Here is a 22,513-nt window from a genome sequence, read left to right on the forward strand (position 1 = left end):
AACTAATCTCCTATGCTTTGTATGATATTAGCAATAGAAACATTGTTAAATTGTTGATTGTTTGTTTAAGAATTTCTTTTACTAGAATGTTTTATCAAACTTAGCAACCACACGACCTATTATGAACTTAATACCTGATAGTTTCTCAACAGATTCATATGAAGCCAATTTAGATTATATAATGCTAAGAAATTAGGGATTTATTAGTTATTTAATATTCATCTAAAAACAGGGTGGCCCATCGATTTGTAAGTTATTTAATATTTATCCAATGTCTTAAAAACAGTTTTTCTCAATATACATCCCAATAAAATGTTTCTAATTAAAAACATATAAATAATTCAAGATTTAGTTAGGAAGGTGATTTTTTGTTGATGCGGTTCATATGTAAAGATGAAGCCGGACCTACTTTACTAAAGCACTTATGAGTAATTTTAGGTTCGATCAACAATCCGAAATGACTTGTATATAAATTTTCATATTTCTTGAAGGGTGTAAAAGAAATCCCACGTGAAGGTTGTGAAAAAACTCTTAATTATAAATTTGAGCTCAATTAAGAACCTACATATAAGCTTTCAAGGAAATGTTTCATACGAAGCTGGTGATTTTGAGGCTTATTAAAAGTTAAGATGAACCTAGGGACTTTGTTAGAAATATGTTCCACCGGGCTTAACTGCCGACTCTACCACTTGAGGGACAAACGCCGAAATAACGGCCGTGGCGTCTTTGTTTCGGCAAATGTTTTCCGCAAATTCTTGGTCTCCCAACTTTGTGATCCGAGGAACAAGGACGCGGGCGTTGGAAGATTTTCGGGGAAAAATTCGGTTGTTTCTAGGGTTTCGTTTCTTTGGGTTCACCGATCAGTTCTTGCTCGTTCTTCTCTCGGGTGCCCTTCTACGATCGATCAGTATGTCTCTTTCCGTTTCCCCTTCTCGTTGTTAGCGTTTGCTCCGAATTCTTTGATCCGTTTTTCTTGGAAATGCTATAGGATTTCGATTTCTTGTTTGTGGGTGCTGATGCTGGTTCTTGCTTAGGGTATATGAATTGTCTTTTGAAATTTCCGACTCGATGTTTAAGTTGGATTAGATATGTTTCTTGGCAGCAAGATGGAAACTGTGATCTCAAGCTAGATAAAGTTAGAATTTCTTTTTTTTTTTCTTTTTCCCCCACCTAGTGAACCCTAATTCTTGGTGTTTATTTTTTTGGCATGTCTATTTGATCACTTTTGTTCTCTTGTTTCATTATGCGCTCACGGATGAGAGAACCATGGACGAGATGGTTTCAGCTAAAAGGAATTTGGAAGCTTCGTTGGATTTAGTTCTGCTGATTGGAGATCGAGTCTTCTTTCACGAAGTTGCTGCTATAGTTTAATTTTCGTAGTGGTATTTATATGTCTGTTTTTGTTTTATAATTTGGATGTAACAAAACACCAGTCCTGGCCGTCCCTTATACTGGTTTCGTGTTTGGCCACCATTTAGCTGGTCAGGATGATAATATAGTCACGTCAGATCATTTTTTAGTGATCAAGCAAGAGATCTTGGATGTTTGAAACTTGCAGAGAGACACTATTGCCAATTCATAGCCGAGTGATCCATATGGCAAATCTAATGACCATGATACTATCATCAATGTCCTTATCGTCTTACTTTCTATTCCCCTCCTATGGCAAAACTCGACCCAACCTACACACACTGGGACACTTATGCAAGCTAAGTAGATATTCTCCCGTCCTTGTTTTAATGGTACCCACTCTGCTGGATTGTGGGCAATCAGGGTATCTGGTTAGCTGACACAAGCAGCTAATTGGGTGGTAGCATTATGGAGAAAAGAAGTGAGAGAGTTACTGGAGATAAGGTCATGATTGTCATTCACTTAAACTATGTAAATGCCACTATAAGATTGGTCGGGATTAATTTGCCAACTTCAAATATGACCAGGACAAATCTGAGTTACACACACACACATACACACACACAGAGAGAGAGAGAGAGAGAGAGAGCTCTACAGGGATTGAGTTGTCAATTGTTTTTTTTCATCAATAAGTTCTTTTCATTTGTGTCAAAAAAGATGAAGTATTGTTGTATTCCTGGGTTGTCTTTGATTTATTGGGTCTGTATCTTGTCCAATCAACTGAACTTTTTGTTTCCTCCTCTATAACAATGGAATTGTAAGGCTGACCTGTATTTGAGTTCTTTTTATTTTTGCATTTATTGATGTCTCTATTCTTCTGATGGCATTTCTTTTCCTATATTTTTTTTTATTCAACTTAAGTGCATAGATTTGGTGGGATTTTTTTCTTTCTTTGTTAAAGAATTTTTCTTCCTTTAACTAGCATGTATAATGACTTATGTTACAGGAGGATGCAATTTGTGATACCTTGTGCACACACTAAGATTGGAGCTGAAGGTAGTATCTTTGCCAGCTCTACTTGAAAGTTAAAGATGAACTAGGTGAGCAGCAAATCCATATATATCACTTGCCAATGATATGTTGTAAAATTAATTATTTTTTAAAATCTTAATTCTGTCTAGGATTTTATATTTGAACTGGTGCATAAGATTTGCAATTTATACTGATTGTTATCATGTTGCAGAAAGTGGAGAAGTACATCTTTCTCATATGCATTATAAGGAGTTCAAGATAATGAAACTTTTGTATTTTTACTAGAACCAAAATGTTTATTCAGGATGTAGCATAATATTTTGGAACCTTGAAGTGGTTTTATAGTTCTCGAGGATTAGGAAGTACCCTATAATTTCTTAGTTTATATACACATGTTGTTGTCTCACATGTGAAAGACCAAGAATATGACTCTAGGCTCTCTTATATTAGCCAAAATTATATGCTTACATACAACATATTCAGCTCACAAAAAGTCAATGCATTATTCTTTTGATCAAATTCTATATTGTTCTGTTGTACATATACAGTCTAAGTAATGTCATTCATCAAACTAAGCTATTTTAAAGCAAGAAATCTGTATGTATATGTCAACAGCTGCTCGAAGAATGACATTGTTATACATGTTTTAGCAGGTCACGATATCTAAAGGCTGCAATTGAGTTTTATGCATCTAAAATTTTGGGGAACACTAATCCTTTATCAACAAGAAATGACTGCAAACATTAAACTATATCCTCCTATCACTTGTTGATATGATATTGATATCAAAGGTCAACAATGGGCCACTTGTTGTATACTCTCTACCCCCTCCCCAACCAATTAATGGGAGTGTTTTGATTGGAGGAGCTAGTTCACTAGATGAGTGATTTGCATGATAAGTACTAAGATGTGCTATTAACTTGGTTTGGTCCATCAGATCAATTTAGTGATATGCATCTTAACAATAGATCGAAAACAAAACTAGATTTTTTTAAAGTAAGCATACTTATTACATCCATACAGGTCTTTATTTATTTCAAATTGTTTTCATCCCAAATATACTGCAGAAGAAACTAAGTCATGGACCTATTTCCAGCCTCTTCATTATTCTTCCTCTGGGCAAGGAGATTGTAAGCCTCAGCACGTTTCTCCAGCTCCTTTCTTAAGAGAATCCGACAATCATTGCATAATATCTGACATAAAAGAACAAAGCACCTTTAAATAGAACTTTAATTAATAAGACATATAAAAAACAAAAAAATTGTTTCTTAAAAACTAATGCATATTTTACTAAACCTATATGGCAAAACTATAAAAAAAGATTATCCATGGCAACTCGGAGATTTGATAATAGCTACTTTCTTTCTCAAGAGAACAGGTAGTCATTATTGTTATACTTAGATCATACGAATCGTTATTTTTATGTTTTTTATTAAAAGACTTACTTCTTATGATCAATTAAGGTCATTCCTTTTCTAACCGTCCCTTTTTCTGTTATTTCACTAAAAAAGTAATAAGCAATATGTCATATTCTTGAGTCTATATGCTGATTCTTAAGGGACCGTATGAATTCCCACCTGCTGAATCTGTGTGTTATCTCATATAGTGGTGGGAATTGACTAAAGAGAGGAGGCTAGGGAAGGAAATAGGAGAGATTGGGGATGTAGCTGATGGCTTCTCATGTCTTCTCTTCTTTCGCAATTACCTCTGATTTTGAAGATATTATATGGTTCGAATAGTTGGGAATCTCTACCGCCCCTTAGAAAGACCCATAGATAGATGGAATGACCAATAAATTGTTTCACATGAAGCCAAGAAAAAAAAAATTACATTACCCTGGGGACCTGGTAAGTGGCTGGTGGTCCCTTCATTCTGGGCTCTCGATGTTGTTCAGTTTTTGATGGCTGCAGTGGTGTCTCAACTTTATAGCCCAACCTCAGTGTACAATCTATGTCAGAAGACTCTTCTGGATATTTTGTTGCCCGATGCAGGACCTGTCATGTTATACGAAACATAGCAACATGTTCATACTTATCATGTAATTGCACTAATTAAGCCAAAAACCAAAAGGTTGCGCATGATGGTCTGTCCATAAAATCCATTCTGTAGCATTTAAGTCATTGCCCTTTCTCTTTCTCCTTTTATTGCTCCCACTGATTACTATCATACCAATAATTCTACCTTTTTAGGCATGTATTAATTTCTTGACTATATCAAAAAGAAATCAGAATGTAAGAACATGCATTTAATTGATGACTTAAAAATATCCATATACAACAAAGGATAAAAAATATTAATTACCTGTGGTTGGCGAAGTGTTGCTTCCCCTGCTGATTGCAATTTCAAGGTGGGAGTAGATCCCAACCTCAATGCACAATTGACAGTCCCATCGTCATACTCAGTAGGGAATTTGTCATCTCCATAAAAGAGACCTTTCCCTTTCAGGTCCATTTTGGTGCCCTGGTCTTGTATATGACACATGCAATGATATTTATAGTATCATGTGATTATTGCAGTTCAAAATGTTAATTAGTTGATTGTAGGGTTATACCATAAATGAAGAGAAAAAATTATAATAACCATTTGATTTAACAATATGAAAAGAAAAGTATTTACCAAATCAAAATTGGGAAAGGTAGAAGTCTAGCATGTGCTACTTATGCATGACAAAGAACATTTTTGGTTAAAATGGTGGGTTACAAGATAATAAAGAAGAATTAGACATTATAATTATAGCAATTATTTGTAATTAATTTTGAGACTCGTAAAGTTGAACATTTGAAAAGATTACAAATTGATTACATGATCATCAACAAGTCTGAAGCTTCATGGAATCATGTAATCTAGAATGGATATTGTAACCCAATATAAGTTGTAATTATCACTTTGGTATCCACCAAGGGTTTAAATAGCAATACCAAGCCCAATGTTTGTTTTGTCTTGGAATGTTGTGGTACACAACTCTTAAGACTGCATATTGATACCATATCGGAACATAATTGTTAATTTTCAATTTTTTTAATTTTTAATGAAATTGTAATGAGTATTGATATGTTTTAATATCCTTAGATAAAATTTTTGGCATCAAGGAAGCTAGAACATTTTGAAGGCAGAGAGTTGCTCTATTTTTTCTACTTTCTCCTCCCCTTATCTCCCTTCCCAGCTCTCTCTTTCTCTCTCCCTCCCTCTATTTCTATTGCACATGCCCACCTCCATGACTAAACCAACAAGATAAGCGAGCATGACCCTCATGCCCACTTCTTTCTTTCTCTTTTCTTGAAAACTTGGTGACCTAGTGGGGTTTCACCTTGGTACTAGCCGAATTGGCGCTAGTATCGGCCAGCCCCAACCAATTTTGATCAGGACAGATGGGACATCTTGTCTCATAAAAATGCCAGTATCCTGCGCCTATGCCACGTACCAATTCCTTAACAGAATGCTACTCCCAATAGAGACTTGTTGCATTGGTAACTAAAACCTTGATATCTGTAGTATATTCACCTGATGCAAATCACAATATTTCTTATCTAAAACATGTGGAAGTTAATCTAGGCCAATGTTGTAGAATTTCAAAATACCAAGTTTAAAGTCCTAATCTTGGTGCCAGTATCGGTCGGGTTGCAAGTCAATATGGTATCAAGATGCCCTTGCACCAATACTTGGAATATGTTGGTGTCCCAATAAATACTAGAGCCTTTTTTTTTTTTTTGTTATTTGTTTTCATACTTTTTTTACTTTTTGAGTCTCTTATTTTTTAGTTAAGATTTTTTTATATATTTATTTAGCATTTTTTATGTTTATTTAGGGCTTGAATGAGGTTGGATCTAAGCTCTCCCAACTGGACCTTTGCTCTCATCCTCTTCTTCCTATGTTTTTCCCTTTCCCTCTCCACTTTTGAATGCAACAAAAGAGGGCATTTGGGGGCCTTTTGGCATGGTCTCATCATGAGAATATGTTCTAGTCCTTGTCTTGCTTGGTACCTGTACCTAGCAATACTAGTTGAGGCCTATTAGTTTAAAAAGGATGGGGATCCTAGATCTCTTCCCTGACTTGGTCGATCATCGGTACAATCTAAGATGCCATCATAGATTGGAAGTGATCAGCTTGTTAATCCATGATATTATTATTATTATTTTTCATTCAAAAGAAATAAGGTAATAAAAAGGCAATAGTTATTAGATAGGCATAAATAGTTTCAAAAAAATTAACACAATCCATAATGACATGGAAATCTAAAACTAATTTGATTTAACGATCATGATATAACAAAGAGAATGGTGATACTCAAATAAGGAAAAGAAATGTAGCTATATATGGAGATAGATATCAAGTAATACAACAAAAAGAACGGCGATTCTCATAAGGAAAAGAAATATATGTGGATATGGAGATGGATATCGTACCTGACCCTGGCAATGAGAGGTGCAAGGTCTATAGGCTATACCAAGAGACCTGGAAGCAAACTTGATGGGAATGAGAGTAACCTTCTCTTTGCCCTTTAAATGGATAGCTTGGGAAAAGAGGGGGATGGGGTGCATTTAATGTTTTTTAACCCCTTTGTCGGGAAGCGATTCCTTCAGATAGAAGGAAGACATGTATTAGCTATCAAAAATAACCAAAGTGGCTTTATTTGGAGAACTCGTGGAGGGGAGTAACTATATTTGGCTAATAACGTTTGACACGTGTAGGTTGGGTCACACTGACATGTCATTTAGATGGGCCTGTGAGTATTAATTTCACTATATAAGCATCTAACATAAAGCAATATAAGCAAATTATGTATGGGTATTGAAAAAGAGGGTTTGTGCTTCTATAGTATGGTTTAGTAGTAGTAGTAGTAGTTATTGTTGTTGTTGTTATATCTTCATCATCCAAGTATTATTTTCTCATTAATATATGGTTGATTATGGAGCAGAAACTCTCAATTGAAAAGTTTTTTTAAACAGATTGATTTAATTCCAACCAATTGTCAAACATAATATTTAACTCTGCTAAGCCCCAATCCCAAACTAGTTAGGATCGGCTATGTGAATCCTTTTCTTCCATTCAGCTCTGTTTAGGGTCACACTTTTTGAATGATGTAGCCCTATCAAGTCCTTCCTTACTACTTCATCTTATATGATTTCTGATCCACCTCAATCCCTCTTTCAATCTATATATAGCAACTTACTCCATTTGGTGGATCTCTCAGCTTATGTTGTACATGTCTAAACCATTTAAGTCATCTTTCTCTCACTTTATCCTTAATTGACACGATGCTACCTCTGTTTTTAGGAACGCTTTATTTCTTATTCTATTTTTTCTTGTATTACCACACATCCATCTCGATGGTCTTATTAAAACGATGCTCATCTTATGCACATGTTGTTTTCTAACTATCCAACATTTTATATCGTAAAGTATAGTTGGTCATATGACTGTCTTATAAAAATTTTTTAAACAACTTGGCAGGTGTTCTACGATCATAAAATATTCCAATTCCACTTCTCCATTTTATCCAACTTGCTTAAATCCTATGGATCGCATTCTCTTCAATTTTTCTTTCTTTATGAATAATCAATCCTAGATACATCGAATGATCACTATTAGATCTGTGATCCTCAATTTTCACTCCACCTTCATCTATATATCTTATTGTTACTAAAACTAATGTTTCATGTATTATGTCTTGGTCCTATTTAATTTAAAATTATTAGATTCTAATATGCTCCTTCATAATTCCAACATGTAGTTTATTCTAATCTTAGTTTCATCAACCAAGACTATAACATTCACAAATCGTATGCACCATAAATATCTTTCTGAACGTGCCTAGTAAGCTCATCCATAACTAGCACTAAAAGATAAGGATCTATTTTAGACACTTGGTGAAAATCTATTGTAATTGGGAATTCACTAGTATTATTATCAATAGTTCTTACACTAGTAACCACTCCATTGTATATATCCTTAATCATATTAATATACCTAATGGAAAGTTTTTTCCTTTCTAACACCCACCATAAAACTTCTCCAAGAACTCTAATTTCTCTAAATTAATAAAAACCATATAAAGATCTTGTCTCTTTCCTATATATTTCTTTATTAACCTTAGGAGAAAAATAGTTTCCATAGTTGACCGTCTTGGCATAAATGCAACTTGGTTCTCTAATATGTTTATGTCACATTTTAATCTGTGCTCCATCATCCTTTTCAACACTGATGAGTTTGATACCATGATAACTAGAATGATTTTGAATATCAGTTTTATTCATATAAATCGGTACTCTAATGCTCTTCCTCCATTCATCAGGCATCTTCTTTGTTTTTAAAATCTTATTAAACAAAGTAGTCCACCAAATTACTCCTACATCATCTAAATACTTCTAAACCTCAATAGAGATTCCATCAGGTCTCACCAATTTTTCCTATTTTCGTCTTTTTCATAGCATTCTTTATTTCTAATTCTACATATGTACTAACATTTCTATCCTCAATGGTAATAAGGCACCCAAGGTCGTTTACATGACTTTCATTAAATAGTTTATTAAATAACTTTTCCCTCTTTCTTTGATCTCCTTAACCAAAACTTTTGATTTTCATTTTTGAAGCATTTATTCGAAGTCAAATCTCTAATTTTCCTCTCTTAGTCTTGCAGTCTTATAAATATTCTTCTCCCTATCCTTAGTTTCTAACTTGCAATATAACTCTTCATATGTTTTGAATCTAGTCTTTCGTATCGTCTTTTTACTTCTTAGGTAGCCTATAGCTTTCATACGCTTCTTAATCCCTACATTTAAGTAGTCTTCTATAGTACTATCTTTTGGCCACAACCATCAATTGTACTTTCTCATTCCACCACCAAATTTTCTTATCAGATTGTCCTTTTCCTTTTGATTTTCCTAATACTTCTATAGCCACTTTCTTAATTAGCCATCTCTTCCCATAAGGTATTAATTTTCTCATGTAGATCCAATTTTTATTCTTGCAACATTATTTCCTTAATATGTACCTTTTAATCATTGTTGAGATCCTGATTGATGCAATGTTAAGGCAATAAAGGGCATGACGTGTAATCTTGAAAGCAACATGGTCATAAAGGGAGCCATCTCATGCAATGCAGTTTAGGCTCATGTAACGACATCGTAGTCCTCCAAAATTTGTTAGAAACATTCACTCACGACAAAGAGGGGTGATGAACTAATGATAATGTTTCATGAAAGCAACTCTGTTCTTAAATAGGGCACAAAATGTGTCCGCAGAGTCAAACTGAGACACACAATGCATGATAACACCATTGCCCTAATTTGAAAGTATTAAGAAACTAATATTTTGTGATTTAATTCAAATAAGTAATTATATATTGCGTACTTTTTTTTCCCCTTCTCCCTCCTCATCTACCTTATCTATCTTGATGAATCTCATGGCACTGACAGAATTTCTATAACCAAAAGTATCGATCCTTATCCTCTTTGTTGGGATTCTCTCCATGAATTCTCATTCATCAATTATTCCTATGGAGGAGGCTTTATCTAGAGCTTTCTAAATCATTCTCATAACTTCTATCCATTTACTGTGCATCCTCCTTTCTTGTCCAAAATTCTTTTACAAATATTCAAGTAGCTCTCTTCATTGGATCCTTCTTGAATCTTTATTTAAAAGCCTATGCCATTTCAATCAATTTTTCACTACTTCATCCTTAATTAGTATAATTTTTGCAATTCCTCCTGTACAATCAATTTTTGCTTTATGATTCATTGTCTTACCAAGCATTCTCATTCCACTTAATTTATCTTGTTTCTTGGACCTTGTCTATCTCTTGCAGGTTGTATTGTCATTTTGCAGTATTTTCCCTTCAAATGCCAAGGTGTATGTCATTCCAGTGACACCTGAAAAGAACCTCTTAAATCATCTAGCTCTGATCTTTGTACACCTCTCTCTCTCTCTCTCTCTCTCTCTCTCTCTCTCTCTATTCTTGGGTAAATAGATCATAGATGACAAAGCTGATCTCTCTACATTTCTCGTCCACCAATCTTGGTTGGGAACCCATTTTCATCTCTGTTTTTATTAAACTGCATTCTATGTACCCTGATTTTAAACTTTATCTTATAAATCTTTTCTTCATAAATCTGATCCAGCATTGACCTAATCCTCTTCTCATTAATAAAAAATGACGTTGTTTGCAAATAGCATGCACTGTGGTGCACCATCCTGATACTATAAATTGCTTCTTCCATGGTCAATATAATAAAAGAGATGGACTTAGTACTACCCTTGGTGTTAAAATATATAGAATGAATTTTTTTTTTCATCATCCTTCTTGTGAACTTAGTTCATTTGAAGTAATTATGGTGGTGCAAGAAGATTGGTGCAACATGTCAGTCTAGCATCAAAGCAAAAAGGCTCCCCCCAACTTGGGAGTGAGATAAAACCAGGAAGCAAGAGTTTGTCATGATTTTGATGAACAACTTAATTGAAACGGTAAGGATAAATATAAGTTCCAAATAGTTTTTTCAGGATGATATAGACAATAATGATATAGGGGGAGGGTTAGTCTCTCCTTCGAGAGGTTCTCTTCTTCCCTCTCAACTGCCTTCAACCTGCTTAAGAACCCACCTGATATCGTTAAAGAGGTAATATCTTTATGCTGCTCTAGCATCCATGGAAGAATTTACTGTAGAAAACTTGGGATTCCATAACCTTACTGTCTTATATGGATGGGGTAAATGTAAACAAAGTAGATAGTGCAAGAAAATGTATTAGCATGATTTAAAGCAGATTTTAATGGTTAAGATTGTTTCATTTGATTTTGTTGATTAAGATAACTTACAGTTTTTCTTGATTGTAAGTATTATAGACATAGCATTAGGATTTACCGTCTAGTGCTAGAAACTAAATATATTTTATGCTTTAATTGCTGAAATTTGTTGATTTTATGATGGATTCTGTTGATTTTTCTTATTGTACATCCTAGACATGAATGTGTGTGTGGACATGTGTTTGATCTCTTCTTTGTGCATGAAATAACCTCCTTGGAAGTCCTGGCTATTTATTTCGTCATTCTCTTCAGACAGGGACCACGATGGTGAAGAACCTAGAATTTTGTGGAGGATGTGGTGTGAGTGCAAGGTAGTGCGGTTCATACCTAGCCCTGCTGGTTTGATTTCTTCTTTTGGTATAGCTGTTCCGGGTGCTCTGTGCTTTGCTTTGTGCTCCCCCTATATAGTTTCACTAGTTATTTGTTCACCTGGTTTGTGGTTTCACGAGTTATTTGTTCCCCTTACTCTTTCAATCATTTGGTTATCACTACAGATATGCTTGGGAATCATCTCTATTTCCCAAAAACTCTCGTCTTTGGGCTCCTCAGAAGCTGCTAGTTGGATGTAACTGGGTTGTCAATTTTGGTAGCCAATCAAATTAAAGTGGTTTGAATCCATGTGGTTGTGGAGCGAAAAAGTTAAATTTCCTTTTCGTTTGTTTGGCTAATGAGCAAAAGCGGTAAAATGGCAACCAACCGCAAAAAATGGACTGATCACAAGTTCTGGAATAAGAGCAGGAAATTGGCCAGATTGGAGTGGTATGAAGAATTATATGTATAATAAATGTCAAAAGGTTGTAAGGCCATCCTGCTATGCGGACAAGATTGGCATCTTTCTCCCCACTTCGGAAGGGGGAAAAAAAAGCATGCAGAAAGCTCTTTGAGAATTCTCGTTCCACTTGAACTGCTTCCATGCTCTTCCAGATATGTCTGGTAAAATCACAGATAAATGAGAGATACAGGGCTTGCATCCCTAATGTTACTTGCCCAGGTCATGAGCGCTTGATACAGGAGGCTAATGCTGAATACCAAATATTGCAAACAGTTTTGCATAATTTAAATATTTACTGTTCAAGATGTTATCTTATTTCAATTAATGTGAATTATTTTCAGGGTTTTGAGCTTCTTTTTATGCTAAATGTAGGAAGATAAATAATGATATTTTAAACGTCAGAGATATTCTGTTTTTATTTTTGCATGTGAACTGGAGTTCCACCAATCAAATTTGGACACCTCGTTCGGCCTTAATAGTTAGGAATTGTGGATTTTACTGTTGTATTTGCTTGGTTAACATTGCAAAATCATAGTTTTTGGTTTCCCTTTTTTGTTTTTTTTTTTTTTTGGTAATTGTAGTTCGCATTTTCTTCAAATAGAAAATAAGTGGCTTGGAAGGTTGACACTTGACATGAACCTCTTTACATGAGAGTTAAAGTGAATGATTCTTATTGCATCAACGCGATGCTAAGTTAGAAAGATCACTCAAAAAGGTCTCTAGGATGTCTTTCACCGATCGCTCTTCATTTCGTAGCCTATTTTAGGACAATTGCAGGGGACCGACGCCAGCTGATGAGCTCGGTGACTTTTTCAGTGATATTTTTGATTTACTAAAGCATTTTTCTTGTTATATTTTCTCTTCATATACGGCGTTTCAATACAGCGATGTTCGACTTCAAGCAGTTTCAATTTCAATTTCAATACGGCAGTTGCCCAGGGATCATCCGCTAGACCTGCAGGGCTACACACAACGTAGGCATCATATCTACATGATTCAATCTCCAAAATCCACAATCCTGTGCAAACCAATACAAATGCGAGCCATCATTAAGATTATAGAAGTGCTCAGATTTTGTAGACCGAGAAAATGACAATGTTTACAAGCGCTCCTCGATAAAATTGAATCCACACGAATGCTCCTCTCAAAACTGAAACTACGATGAGCTTCTATAACCGAAAATGTTGCACCAATTATTCAGCACAAACAAGAAATACAAAAAGACATTCTATTACATGATGATCAGCTCTTTCCTTCTTCCTCTTTCATCTTTTTCTCCCACCTCCGCTTCTGCATAAGATACATGAAGAAGAGTTTAATAGATATTCACGAAGACTTAATCAAATTTAAGATATTCACTCAAAAAAAAAAAAAGTTGACTCAATCAAATTTGAGATTTAACAAAAAGATGCTGCAGCTAAAAAAGAACAAGTTTTAAAACTATGATATCACGTGAGCAACCAGACACAAACAGCACGATGTTTAAGCAATTAAGATTATTCTTTTTTTTTTTTTTTTTGAGCGAAACAGTGGAAAAGACAAACAGCGCATTTCATTAAAGTGATGAATGAGTACAGAAAGAGAAAGGGAAAGAGGTAACAGAACCCAATCAGCCCAGCAAGATCAGGCCCACCATGAAACCCAGCCCAACAAGATCAGGCCCACCACGAAACCCAGCCCAACAGATAGACTATAATTAGGATAGCAATTTTTTTCGATCCGATGGATACCTTCCAATGGGACGAGTTTTACCCGACCCGATTAAAAGACGAGACAGATATGAATTTTTAAAAAAATATCTGAAATGAATTCAGATCGAATACAGATAATGATATATCCGCCTCGAACCCAACCCGATATAAAAGGCTGAAGCCCACTGCCCCCTAAGGCCCTAACCCAATAATCCCCACGGCCATAGGCCATTTTTCAATTTCAATTATTTCCCAACCCACCCGGCCAACCACACCATCCCAGCCACCCCCATGCCTCTTCACCTCCCTCCCTCTTCATTCCTCCCCATCTCCCATCCATCCGACATAGTGATGCCTTGAGGAAAAAGGATCATCACTTCGACCAACGCCATGCTTCTGTTTGACAATGCACTAATCGATCCCTTCATGTGCAAGCTTCTACTCCTCCATCTAATCATCCCTTCCTAAGCCTAAGCCGCACTCTTTCATCTGCTCATCGCTAGCCACTTCTCATCCTAATGATTCTTCCTTCCTCAATCTAGGATTAAGATTTATGTTTTCTAGAGTTAAGGTTAGGGTAAGGTTTATATTTTTTTGGTCTTTGTTGGCTTTCCTATGGCGTGAGCCCAGCGGATCAACAGCCTTTATTGTTTTGCTTTGTGTTGTGTCATCAATCCAAAACTAAGCTTTGCTTGTGGAATCTAAATGATCGTTCATGAATGCGGAGTAATTGTCTTTCTTGTGCTGCACGGCATCCCTCAGGATGTTTAATCAAAAAATATTCCATATGGAGATCAAAGTTCAGTTTTTTTTTTTTAACTCCTACAAACAGAAAAAGAACGACAGTGAAGGCCATACAAAGTTTATCAGGGAAACAAAAGCCCTGCTAAAGAGGCTCAACTTTATAGAATTTTATAATATATATTCTTCTCTCTCCAAAGCTACAAAAAGGGACCGCTGGTACTGCCCTTCACTATTCATATGATTATCACGTATTATTCCATGGAGCTTCACCTTGAACAAGGGATGATAAATCTGTAGGTAGTACTAGTTATCTTCTTTTTTTTTTTTTTTCCTTCTTTTTTTTGGATAAAATCAGATTTTATTTATATCAATCTAGAGAAAAATACATCTACATGAATCAAAAAATAAAATGTGTGAAAAGTCAGTGGGAAATTTCATTATAATAGTCTATAGGCAATCCATAAAATAATTTTGGTATAATTAGATAGATATGTCACCATGCAATTGATATATTATTAGCTTTTCTAAAAACATGTCACTTTAAAAAAAAAAAAAATTATAATGAATTCTTTTTATGCATCGGCTATTAAAAGTTATTTTTTTTTTCTATTTTATTATCTATTCTGTTAGAATATTTTGTTCAATCATATTTTAAGTTATAATAATAGTCCATATATCTTTATTTGATGAAATATTTTAAACTATGAAATCAAACTGATTACTTACAATGAGAATAGTGATTAAGAATAGTTAGAACTAACAAGACGGGCCGGCCTACCCCGACCGCCTCTAAATGAGATTAGGTGGGGCAGACTAGCTCGTTTAACTAGCGGATTAGGAAAACCTCAACCCAACCCGACCCATCAGAGGCTACAAGTTAAATGGACCAACCCGTCAAAATTTTCAAAAAAAAAAGAAAAAAAAAACTGAGTGTCATGGGGAAGGAATGAGGATGCCGCAGAGGGTGGGTTGGGGTGCGAGCGCCAAGGTGGGGGAAGGGGTGTGTACGACCGCAGGAGAAGTCACGGGGACCAAAGTGCGGGCGTCGGGGCGGAGGAGCTCGCCAGGGAGCAAGGGAAGGGGGGAGTGCAAGGGGATGGTCAGATGGGAGTGCGGCGTCGGGGAAGAAACCCTTCTCTCTCCTCTCCACATCCCCTCCACGATCTCTTCCAAGCTCGCTGGAAACCCTTCCCTGCCGATGGCCGACGCCCCTAGGATCAGGTCCAAGACCTTCTGGAGTCCCACGATCTTGCGACTGACGGATCTCCGCAGCTCCCTCACGGTCGGATAGTAGCCGGGCACTAAGTCCAGCTGGAGGAGGAGCGCCAAGAGGCCCTCGCTCACCCAGAGCCGCTCCCGCTTGTCCAGCCAGATGGTGTCCACTATCTCCTGCCACTGGATTAACCACTCCATCCGCCCGACCTCCACATCGACGGCCCAGATCTTACTAATCAAGGATCGGACCAACTGGCCGCGAAAGGCCGATTGGATCTTGACAGCGACGGCGTTGAGGGCAGCAATGGGGAGGTGGACAGGGATGGGGTCGGGAGGTCGCCAGAGGAGAGGGCTGGGGGCCGCGATGCGGGCGTTGAGGTCGAGGAGCTCTCTCGATCTCTCCTCTCTTTCTCAGTTCTCACACTGTTGAAACTTGAAAGGGGATAACTAGATAAGGGAATTTGATTTTTTTTTTTAATGAAAAAAGAGGTAGACCAACCCACCCCGATCTGCCAACCCAAATAGGATGAGTCATTTGATCCGCTTTTAAATAGATTGTTAAAACATGAATCTAACCCACCCTATTTACATGGTGGGATGGGCTAACCCGACAGGTCTAACCCAAATTGACAGCTCTAAAAATAGTCCATTAGTTTCATTTGCTTGTTTTGTATATTTATTTATTTATTCTTTAGTCATTTTAATCTTCTATCAATTTGGTATGAGTTAGTGATCATGCCAACATAATTTTTTTATTTATTAATTTTATTTGCTTGACAATTTCTATGATAATCTAAATTTTTTATCTATATTTCTTTCATACTTTTTAGATTCAAAATGTCTTCACAAAAAACCAGTTGCTCCATCCCATCACCATTTGGGAGTAAACAATCTCCAAAAAAGATAGCTCTGATATCAACATCATAAGCAAATAGCAGTTCTATGCCGACTAATAACGAACCTGTTTGTGAGATTATTGATATTGATGAAAGCGAAAAAAGAAAGTTGGCATATGATGTATGGAATCATTTTAAGAAGATGAAAATTGATGGGAAAGACAAAGCATAATGCAGTCATTGTAAAAAATATTTTCTAGAAGAGAGCAGAAATGGAACATCTCATATGCATGAACACTTAAAAAGATGTTCAAGGCTAAAATATAAGAATTTTAAGGATACCAGGCAAAAACTTTTGGTGAATGAGCAAAATAAGATAGATAGTAAATAAGCCTTAAGCAGTAGTCATTTTGACCAAGATGCAACTAGAAAGGAGCTTGCAAACATGATTATCTTGCATGAGTCCCCCCCCCCTCCCAATGTAGTTGATTATATTGAGTTTAGAAAATATTCATATTCTCTTCAACCATTATTTAAAATGGTTTCTAGAAACACAATGAGGGATATTTTTAAAATTTATAATTAGGAAAAATCAAAGATATTAGCATCATTAGAGAAGATTCAAAGTAAAATTGCCATCACAACTGATATATGGACTTCAAGCAACAGAAAGAGAGATTTCATAGTTGTCACGGCACACTTCATTCATGATTGTTGAATATTACAAAATCAAATTTTAAGATACATTCTCCTTTCAAAATGCAATTTGCATTTTTATATATGCAATTTCATTTAAGCGATATGTTTACATTTTGTTTATTTTTTTCTTATAAGTTTATCTATGTTCCTTCCCCACACACAAAAGTTCTTTCTGATGTTCTTCTAGATTGCTTGTTAGAATGAAATATTGATAGGAAGTTGTCTACTTTGACCATTGATAATTGTAGTATCAATGATACCATGATCAAAATTCTCTTGAAAAAACTTCAAAATAATTCACTTATATTGCATGGTTCACTTATACATATGTGTTATACCGTACACATTTTAAATTTGATTATTCAAGATGGTTTGAGAATTATTGAAGAATGTATTGAGAAGATATGTGATAGTGTAGTGTTTTGGACTGGATCAATGAAAAAAGATAGAAATTTGTAGAAACAATAAGGCAATTGTGTATTTCATGTAGCAAAGAGTTGGTTCTTGTTTGCAAAACATGGTGAAACTCTACATATTTGATGCTTTCTACTGCATTATTGTATAAAAATATATTTTTTTCATTTGAAACAACGTAATTCATGTTATACTTGCATGTCAAGTCAAGAAGAGTGGGAGGTAGCACCGGAGATTTGTGAGAAGTTGGAATTATTTTATAATGTAATAGAGATATTTTCTGAGACTATTTATCCGACAGTTAATACTTCTTTTACAAAGATATGTGAGGTAAAAATAACATTATCTTGATGGCTTAAGTCTTCAAATGAGCTAATTAGAAATATGGCATTAAGTATGTTAGACAAGTTTAATAGTTATTGGTATGTAATTTATGGTATTATGGGAGTGGCAGCTATCTTAGATCCAAGATTCAAAATAAAATTATTGGAGTGGATGTTTACCCAAATCTATGGGAATAAAGCTTTCGATGAAATTGCAAAGATCAAAAATATTTGCTATGAGCTACTTAATGAGTATAATGGGATGGCTCCTAATACTCGTTCTTCTGATACTTCATCTACTATAGTAAAAGCTACTCAATCAATAGAAAATGATTTTCTTTCTGATTTTGATTTATTTGTTAGTAGTGAGAATAAGATCAAGAATGTGAAAGTAGAGTTGGATCACTACATTGAGAATGGTGTGCTTCCAAGAACTGTAGATTTTGATATTTTAGCATGGTGAAAAAATCAAGAACTCAAGTATCCTACTCTGCAGTTGATTGCTAGGGATATTCCTGCCATTCCTATATCAACAGTTGCTTCAGAGTCGGCTTTTAGCATAAGTGATAGATTGCTGAACCCACACCATAGCATACTTCATTCTAAAACATTAGAGGTATTGATGTATGCTCAAAATTGATTATGGATTGAACTTAAAGATAAGTAAAATATATTTTTTATTCATTAAGTTATATATTATACTCTATACATTATTGAATAATGGAGTTTGTTTTTTCTATTTTTTTTAGATTCATCTGTACCACCACGAGGTAGCATAATTCAGACAATCCTTGATGATTATGATGATAACAAAGAAGAAAATTTGATATGAGAAAGATTGATGAAGTGGAGAAAGTTTTGTGCAAGCACTTGGTTGTTCTCTTTTTAGTTAATTGTCTTTCTTATTTTAAGAGGGAGATGACTTCTTAGAAAATAATATATTTATTTTTTTATTTCTATTATTGTTCCTATTATGTGTTTTTTATGTTTTATTATGGGACTTGCTTTTTAAGTAAAATAGTAGATTGTCTTTAATTGTTCCATACTAGATGCTTGTTTGGATGCTTTTTGGATGCTAGATGCTTGTTTTAGTGCTTTTTGGATGTCAGTGTTTTAATGTCAACTTGAACTTATCTTCTATTTTTTTTAATATCTGTAATAATTATAGATAGTCAAATATATGATACTATTTGAGAAATAATTGAAATAATTGTATATTTTTTTTATTTAATAGAAAGATCATTCCTTTAAACTCAACAAATATAAATCTAGCCCAACCCAACCAGCCCAGCCGATCCCGATCCCATTCGACCCAATCCGATCTGATCCGAAAAAAGCATGTATACCCAACTCAACCCGACCTAATCCAAGCCGTTCATTTTATCCGATCCGATCCGAGACAGATATGGAGTGGGTACTGATATGAATTTTTTAATAGCAAGATAAATACGGATATTGATCGACCCGATCCATACCCGATCCGTTGCCACCCCTAACCATAACGCAACCAGCTGAAAAAGAGAAATGGGAGACAACTTTAAATCACAAAGTTGCACTGCTACAAGCTTTAAGAAAAAAATTAAAATTGAAAAAAAAAAAAATCCCAGAACCCATTTTTAGCGGGAAAGCATTTGGCTGGGACAAGAACTATCCCGCCCCTTCACCCTGATGCATTCTTATCACAGTCTTCCCTCGATTTACAAGTCCAACTCCTTGTTCTCATCTATAGCACTCTCGTTTTGCACACTTGAACCGTCTTATTTATCTAGTTCCAGATAGCAGTGCCATCATTATCTTAACTTGTATTATAATGCATCATCTAGCATCGAAAGCAGCAGCTTCAAGAACACACTAAGAACCACGCCTAGATACAATGGAATGGTTGTCAACCATTTTCCTTTGCTTGCCATAATAGATTCAATATGTCCGAATACAAAATTTTGTGGGTAGGCTCTATTTCCCTTTATGCTCACCCAAAGGGTGTGTTACCCGTTCTGTTGCCTCCATACTTCCGCAAAGATGACAGACATTTTACCACACAACAATGTGGCTGACAATGATGTCTCAGTTTGCGGGCGGCAACTAGACTAGCTGGTAAAGCCATTGGGCTGGGGTACCGAATGACCTGGGTGGGCATAACCCCCTCCATACATATCAGAACTCAAGTTTGAGTTACATGTATGTCTGCAATCGATGTCTTACAGTATCCACCTAAACATATTATGCCTTTTTTTTTTTTTTTTGATAACTCAAAATCTACCATGCAGCCACAAGGAAACTTTGTGACCATGTTATTTTTTTTCCATAAAAAAAAATTTAAGCAAAAAAAAAAAAAGAGAGAGAGAGAGATCAAGGCAATCTGAACACAACAAGATTTAAGAGGTCATGTTACTAGCTTCAGCAAAGGATTCAGATTGTGCAGCTATCTCACTTGTGTCCTAGAAGCTACTTATGAAGTATTTATTCATGCCAACATGTTATATGCATCAAATACTGAAGATACTAGCAAACCCCCAAATTTGCAAACTTAAACTTGAGTAAATGATCCACCACAATACATCAATCATAATAAAGCTTTTTACTGGAGCTTAAGGTACATGATCATTCCCCCAACACTGTATAAAAAAATTCATCCTACTTACACCAGCATGTATATTTATGAATGAACATGTTCTTTTTACGTCTCTGCATTCATAATTTTCTCAACTACTTTTCCCTAAGAGCAGCAACAACAACCATCTTTTCTTATTATCAAATTATTTCAAAGAGATAAAACGCATAGTTACCTACTAATATACCTAAATAATATGATATATTAGTGCATTTTGAGCTTCATATCAGTAGTTATTTATTTTTCTCCATGTTGTTTTCTCCTTTGAGCAAAAAGATTGATTTTGATCTAACTTTGTCATAGATATCCTTAGGAACCTCCTACTTTTTGGCGTGTGAACCCACAATCAAACTGATAAATTCGTGAAAATAAAAAAGGTTGACGTCGTTCCAAGTAAAGGGTGTGACCAGAGCAAGTAACAGGTAGTTTCTTGGTCACTGAACCACCACAACAGCATTCTCCTTTTAGAATTTTACTTAGGTCTTTGCTATTTCTGAAAACCTTTTCTCGAATAGTTTGCGGGCATGACATTTTGAAGAGGCTGCAACCGCATTCCTAAATGTTCCATTACACCCTAATAAAGGTTTTGCGATTGCATGGTAATAGAATTGCATATGGAACAATCTTTCTCTAAAACATCCCTGGGTTACTCTCAAATTAAGTTAGAGACAAGAAGATTATAACAATAGTGGACAACATGATGAGAGAGAGGGATAGAGATAAAAAGTTGATTGGGAAATGAAGATGGAGAGAATGTTCGAGTACCAACCTTATAATCCAACAGCATTTCTGGCATCTTCTTCATCAACTCCGCAGTATTTGCCCGCCTGAAAATTACGAGGCATCGAGAATAAATCAAAATTTAAAGCTAAAACCCCCGAAGAAAAGTAAGAAGAAAAAAAGGAAAAAAAACCCTAAAAAAGAAAAAGAAGATATAAGGAGATGGAATCGCACTTCTCCGCAGCCACGCGGTCGCACTTGTGGCCTTTCCTCTTGTTCCTCATCTCCTTCTTCGGCGGATCGTAGGGCCAATCCCTGAAGCCCCAACTCGTTAAAAAATAGAAAATAAAAAAAACCATAAAATTGAATCTTTTTGAAAGATCCTTCTTTGAGGATCGCAAGAAACTAAAAAACTATTTAAAAAAATCAACAATTTAAAAAAAAAAAAAATCAAATAAGGGGAAAAGAGAAGGAGAAGAGGAAAGAAGGGAGGTTGGAGGGATTACTCTCCAGCGAGGAGGACCTCCTTGCGGAGGCGCGCACGTTTGCGGGCGCTGAGGGCGAGGGGCTTCCAGGCGCCGAGCTCCCAATAGCCCCAGACCCCCTTGGCGAGCTCGTTCTTGTACTTGGCCAGCTTCTCCCTCCACGGGTACTGGTACCCCTCCGCCGCCCCTTTGGCCACGGCCTTCGCCGCCGCCGCGGCCTTGCTCGCCATGACCACCCTACTCGAGCTCTATCTCGATCAAGCCGGCCTTCGATAAGACCAGAAGATTGCTAGGGTTCTTGCTCCATCCCGACTCCCAACCCGTTAATAGGAATTCTGCTCGCAATCGCTGCATCCAAGGACTAGCGCGAATCTCCAGGCTATTCAGAGTGCATCCGACCAGGCCCCACGGGGTTGCATTCTTCGCGCGAAAGAAGGATTCCCCTTCCTTGGAGCGATTCAACCGTTGGATCGCGCAATGGTCGCTTCGAGATCTCTGGGATTCAGAGTGGTTGATTCACCGGGTTGTGATCCGAAAAAAATTCGGAGTACCATCAGGCAACAACATTTCAACCGGACGCCTGATGATGATTCAAATCGATAAGACGGGGCCATCTCGGCCAATGATGATCTGATTAGTTAATATAGAATATTGTTGTAATAATTGTGTGATTAACTATGCTCGGTGAGATATAAGATGGTGAACCGTGTATGAATTTATCATGTTTGGGAAGCCTGATGGTTGCATTGTAGGACTCCCATCTATCAAGTTTTCATTCCATTCTTGTTTCCAGCATTAGCTATTCGAATCAGATTATTTTGATT

At 36.1% G+C, this 22,513-nt stretch overlaps 2 protein-coding genes and 1 long non-coding RNA gene across 3 annotated transcripts; 1 reads left to right on the top strand and 2 right to left on the bottom strand.

Moving 5' to 3' along the window:
* Positions 1-634: 634 nt before the first annotated feature.
* LOC140852871 (uncharacterized) lies at positions 635-12,291 on the top strand. Its single transcript, XR_012135812.1, has 3 exons — positions 635-907; positions 2,357-2,450; positions 11,432-12,291. It is a non-coding gene; the product is annotated as an uncharacterized lncRNA (long non-coding RNA).
* Positions 3,354-6,871, bottom strand: LOC105055733 (uncharacterized). The gene is made up of 4 exons (XM_010937687.4): positions 6,786-6,871; positions 4,684-4,842; positions 4,218-4,376; positions 3,354-3,575 (listed from the first exon to the last, which is right to left on the bottom strand). The coding sequence occupies exons 2-4, from the start codon at positions 4,831-4,833 to the stop codon at positions 3,456-3,458; spliced, it is 429 nt and encodes a 142-aa protein (XP_010935989.3). The 5' UTR covers positions 4,834-4,842; positions 6,786-6,871; the 3' UTR covers positions 3,354-3,455.
* A 709-nt stretch (positions 12,292-13,000) lies between the features above and the next one.
* Positions 13,001-22,021, bottom strand: LOC105055734 (uncharacterized). Its single transcript, XM_010937688.3, has 4 exons — positions 21,711-22,021; positions 21,439-21,519; positions 21,254-21,311; positions 13,001-13,241 (listed from the first exon to the last, which is right to left on the bottom strand). The coding sequence occupies exons 1-4, from the start codon at positions 21,917-21,919 to the stop codon at positions 13,194-13,196; spliced, it is 396 nt and encodes a 131-aa protein (XP_010935990.1). The 5' UTR covers positions 21,920-22,021; the 3' UTR covers positions 13,001-13,193.
* Positions 22,022-22,513: the final 492 nt, after the last annotated feature.

This window comes from Elaeis guineensis, chromosome 12 (genome assembly GCF_000442705.2).
Source record: "Elaeis guineensis isolate ETL-2024a chromosome 12, EG11, whole genome shotgun sequence".
Taxonomy (NCBI): domain Eukaryota; kingdom Viridiplantae; phylum Streptophyta; class Magnoliopsida; order Arecales; family Arecaceae; genus Elaeis; species Elaeis guineensis.